Raw genomic sequence first — 5,676 nt, forward strand, 5'->3', positions numbered from 1 at the left:
CTGCTGCTTAGCATCAAACCCATTATCAGTAAGGAGGATTAGAGGCATTAGAGGCAGCAGCTGATCTGCTAATGGGATCAGAGCCCTCGGAGGGTTAGCAGGAGCGGTCGCCATCGCTCACATTCACACCTTCCTTCTGCAGGAACCCCGAGTGAGGAGCTCGCTGCCGACCGGATTGTGTGACTGTCTTGTGATTTGATGGCAGACCCTTCGGCCCCCCTAGCAGTATGGACCTGCAGCTTGGCATTATGGGTTTGAAAACAGGAGTTCTGGTCGAGTTGCGTTCAGCTGCTTCTTTCTGGATCGGATTAAATCTCTGAGGGATTCTCAAGGTGCTTGCTGAAACTGTTTTCTCACTGATACCAGAAGCTGATTCCAGGTTGTTTCGACCCCACTAAGAGGTGAAAATGGCGTTCATGCCAGTGAAGTTCAACCTGCAGAAGCGGGTGAAGCTGGCTCAGGGTCTGTGGATGATCTACTGGCTTTCGGTCATCGTGGGCATCCTCCTCTTCAGCCTCGGCATCTTCTTCAAGATCGAGTTGCGGAAGAGAAGCGAGATGATGGACAACAACGAGAGCCATTTAGTGCCCAACCTGTTGATCCTGGTGGGCCTGTTGGCCTGCGGGGTCAACGCCTTTGGGGGGAAGGTGTGCCACGACTCTCTGGACCCGATCAAGTTTGCCAAGTGGAAGCCGATGCTGAAGCCGTTCCTGCTGCTGTGCTGCGGCTTCAACGCGTTGCTGCTGCTAACGGCGCTGCTCTGCTTCCTCATGCAGTTCGCCGTGTACCTGACGCTGGCCGAGGGACTGAAGAACAGCATCAAGTTCTACAAGGACACCGACACACCGGGGCGCTGCTTCATGAAGAGGACCTTGGACTTGACGCAGATCGAGTTCCGCTGCTGCGGCAACAACAACTTCAGGGACTGGTTCGAGGTGCAGTGGATCAGCAACCGCTACCTGGACATGAGCAACGACCTGGTGAAGGAGTGAGTACACCAACACCACCTGGACCTCAGAACTGAAGCTGTTAGTTTAGTTAAAGGTTGGACTGATGTTTCAGAGATTAATTAAAGAATTAACAATAATGAAGGCAAGAGAAACATTTCCTGACTCTCTGAACTCAACTTTGTATTGAACTGATTAGTTCATCTCATCCTGTCAGATTGATTGTTTCTCTTCTGGGTCTCATCAACTTTACTTCTAACTTTCCCAGAAAGTTCACTTCAATCTTCAGCTTCTCTGAACTCTGGCTCAGTTTGTCTCATCTCTAAAGCTTAAAGCCTGATTCAAATCTCCCACACTTAAACATTTCAGAGATCAGTGGGTCAACAAAGAGAGTTCTGTCAAAAGGGGTCAGTGGAGGATAAATAAGAGAATTAAGGAGGTAAAAGTTGCCGTGCAGGAGGTCGACGTACCGGCTTCTTCTCTCTAAGTCGATAATCTGTCAGGATCTGATTTCTACTTTGCTGCAGCTTACACGCCAGCTAACATGACAAGTTTAGACAAAACCAGTTGACTGGGGGAGTGCTTCATTCGCTCACCTGAGCAACTGCTGAAAAACATTCAACACATTTATGACAATGTGATCATTGCAAACATACTGAGAAACATGTCAGTCTGTGGCTGCAGATCTGTGGTTGCGGGTTTTTGGCTGGAGGTCTGTGTCTGGATGTCTGTTGTTGCAGGTCTATGGTAGCAGGTCTTTGGTTGCAGGTCTGTGGCTGGATGTCTGTTGTTGCAGGTCTATGGTAGCAGGTCGGTGGTTGCAGGTCTGTGGCTGGATGTCTGTTGTTGCAGGTCTATGGTAGCAGGTCGGTGGTTGCAGGTCTGTGGCTGCTGGTCTGTGGTTGCAGGTCTGTGGCTGCAGGTCAGTTATTGCAGGTCTCTGGTTGCAGGGGTATATTTGCAGATATAACTCTAGCTCCCTTCAGCCACCAGGCCCCTCCCACTGCAAGAACAATTACTCCTACAATTTAATTTATTATGGGTTGTACTAAATTCACACATTCACAAGTTCACCAAAAGCTTAAAGTGAAAGCTTTTTTATGAATTTAATTCACCACAACAAGCTAAATTAATGATTAAAACAATTCCATTGAAATTACCTGATTTTGTTGTTTTAAATGTTGTTATAACTGAGATTGGTGCTCAAGGAGGTGTCTCCTAAATGAATCTCCTAATCAAACGTTAAATGACTACAAAGAGAGGCTACAAAGAGACGATAATCAACTACAAAGAGACGATAATCAACTACAGAGAGACGTTAAATGACTACAAAGAGAGGCTACAAAGAGACGATAATCAACTACAAAGAGATGTTAAATGACTACGAAGAGACAGTAAACAACCACGAAGATACGCTACAAAGTGATCCTACAAAAAGACACTACAAAGAAAAGCTACAAAGAGAAGTTAAATGACTTCAAAGGGACACTAAACAGCTACAAAGAGACGATAAACGACTACAAAGAGACGCTACAAAGAAACGCTAGAAAGAGACAGTTAACGACTACAAAAAGACGATAAACGACTGCAAAGAGACAGTTAACGACTACAAAGAGACTTTAAAATGCTACAAAGAGACTACAGTTAAATGACTACAAAGAGACGGTAAACGACTACAAAGAGACGGTAAACGACTACAAAGAGACAGTTAACGACTACAAAGAGACGATAAACGACTGCAAAGAGACAGTTAACGACTACAAAGAGACTTTAAAATGCTACAAAGAGACTACAGTTAAATGACTACAAAGAGACGGTAAACGACTACAAAGAGACGGTAAACGACTACAAAGAGATGATAAATGACTGCAAAGAGACAGTTAACGACTACAAAGAGACTTTAAAATGCTACAAAGAGACTACAGTTAAATGACTACAAAGAGACGGTAAACGACTACAAAGAGACGGTAAACGACTACAAAGAGACTTTAAAATGCTACAAAGAGACTACAGTTAAACGACTACAAAGAGACGGTAAACGACTACAAAGAGATGATAAATGACTGCAAAGAGACAGTTAGCGACTAGAAAGAGAAGTTAAATGACTTCAAAGGGACGCTAAACGACTACAAAGAGACGATAAACGACTGCAGAGAGACAGTTAAAGACTACAAAGAGACGCTACAAAGAGACTTTAAAATGCTACAAAGAGACTACAGCTAAATTACTAAAAAGAGACGTTAAACCAAGGGGTCCAGTCCAGCCCGCAGGATAATTGTTAAAATTGCAGAAAGAAAAAAAATAACTACCGGAGATGGGAACCACTGATCCTCTGATTATAAGACAGGCATAACAACCATTGAGCCACAGTCACAACTGATTGCAGCACTGACTTTACTAAACATATTGCCCAACTGCGAGGGAAGCTGCAGAGGAAAGCCCAGGCAGGTAAACAGTGGGCTGATGTCTGAATGTTTGGTCTTTATGTTTCTAGTTTATTGTAGAAAGATCTTAAAATAGGGTTTATCATCCAAAAACCTACTACAAACGAGACTTTTGTCAGACAACAACAAACAAACAAACGATAGCAAATCCCAGGCAACTCACCGATGACGCCTCATATTGATCCATAAATCCATAACATGCCAACAACAACGGCGTTGTTACATCGTAAAGGTCCAATAAAAAAAATCCCATAAAAGATTTAGTCCAAAACATGTGATCACATCCATAAATATCCACCAACTGGCGTTGCATCATTTCAAATCAGCGGGAAGATATGAAATAAAACATTTTAGTTCTTAGAAGAAAAGCAAGTTTGCATGAGAGCACAGCTACAAACTATAACTGTCAAAATGACCATCGAAATCCAACCTTTACAATGAAACGTCACTTGAACCAATAGGAGCTTCATGTCAACCCCTGTCTCCTTACGTGGCTCAATCCTGTCACGTCGTACGGCTCAGATGACAGGCGTTTCGTACAGCCAATGAAATTGCCTAAAAAACGAATAGCAGGAAGAGGGGGGGCAGGTAATCCCAACAGCCTTCAATTTGATGAGAAGAGACAGCTGCTGATAGAACCTCAGTTTGGCCTTGAATTAGCATGAAAATGCATTTATACTTAATTTTCTCTGTGTCAGCAATACTGGTAGTATATATGAATAGTACCTCTATAAGTTTGCAAGACTATAAGCCTTTTTAATAGGTATATAGTATATATATATCATGAATATTTTCAGTCTCAAAATGGAAAAATGCCTAGACATTTCATTAGAAAAACATGTGTAAAATATTCATTTTCTGTGATATTGTTATCAAGTTTTTACTTAGACTAGAAAAGGCTTCAGGCTATGGTCCCATTGTGTTTTCCAGTCCATAAGTCACATTTATAGTCATCTACAGGCATCTATTTACAAAGAAATGTTCAGGCGGAAATAAAAACCTTATACTTTAGTGTGTTCAAACTCATATAACTCAGTGTCAGCAGCACTTAAAGTGATTCTGACTATTGAGGGAAAAAAGCTTCAGTGTTACCTTTCAAAAGAGACCAAGACCATTCATTTACTCCACATAGTTCAAGTATATAGGATAGTAGGATAGGCGTTTTTCGTCAAATTTTACAGGAACGCTAAGAGGTTAAAAAGATAAACTAAATTACTATAAAGAGATGTTAAACGACTACAAAGAGATGCTAAAAGACTAGAAATAGACAATAAACGACCACAAAGACACGCTAAACGACTACAAATAGACAGTAAACGACTACAAAGAAACCCTAAATGACTACAAACGACTACAAAGAGACGGTAAACGACTACAAAGAGATGCTAAGCAACTACATAGAGATGTTAAATGACTACAAACCACTACAAATAGACGGTAAACAACTACAAAGAGACGCTAAATGACTACAAACCACTACAAATAGACGGTAAACGACTACAAAGAGATGCTAAGCAACTACATAGAGATGTTAAATGACTACAAACCACTACAAATAGACAGTAAACGACTACAAAGAGATGCTAAGCAACTACATAGAGATGTTAAATGACTACAAACCACTACAAATAGACGGTAAACGACGACAAAGAGACGCTAAATGACTACAAACCACTACAAATAGACGGTAAATGACTACAAAGAGATGCTAAACGAATACATAGAGACGCTAAACGACTACAAAGAGACGCTAAACGTCTAAAAAGAGATACTAAATTACCTGCTAAGCCTTCTCTGCTGGCCTAAACAGAATCACAGTTAACATTTTAATTTACATTTTTTATAAGTATTACTATGTATTTTTTTAATAATTTAAAGTTATATCTATTTTATAATGTAATTGTTTTTCACAAATACACTACATGTATAACAATTATTTTCCCCCATTAGCTTATTTTCTCAATGCACAGCTTCTATGTTCCTCTGTTGCTCTGCCTGCAGCCTGCTGGCTGCAGGCAGAGCAACAGAGTGCATGCGCGGCTGCTAGTTTAAGGTCTGCTCACATTTCACCTCTGCCTTCTAGTTGGTCATTCAACATTACCATTGATGTGCCGCGATCAGCTGTTAAACTAAACAGCAGCCGTAGGTACCAAATCCACGGCCTGCCACTGGTTAAACGGCTAAAAAGAGATGCTAAATAACGATCAAGTGTCACTTTGTTGTTGTTTTCCGTCTGATTGACTAAAAATGTGAAGCAGTCACTTTAAAAAGTGGCTCTGAGGTTC

General features: G+C 41.3%; 1 protein-coding gene across 1 annotated transcript in view; it reads left to right on the top strand.

Moving 5' to 3' along the window:
• Window positions 1-407: 407 nt before the first annotated feature.
• Window positions 408-5,676, top strand: part of prph2b (peripherin 2b (retinal degeneration, slow)) — a gene marked incomplete at both ends in the record, with an annotated part of 8,222 nt that continues 2,953 nt past the window's right edge. The window contains one exon of the mRNA XM_079229360.1: window positions 408-988. Within this exon, the coding sequence (XP_079085486.1) occupies window positions 408-988 (581 nt within the window). The remainder of the gene's footprint in view (window positions 989-5,676) is intronic.

This window comes from Taurulus bubalis (genome assembly GCF_910589615.1).
Source record: "Taurulus bubalis genome assembly, chromosome: 14".
Lineage (NCBI taxonomy): Eukaryota > Metazoa > Chordata > Actinopteri > Perciformes > Cottidae > Taurulus > Taurulus bubalis.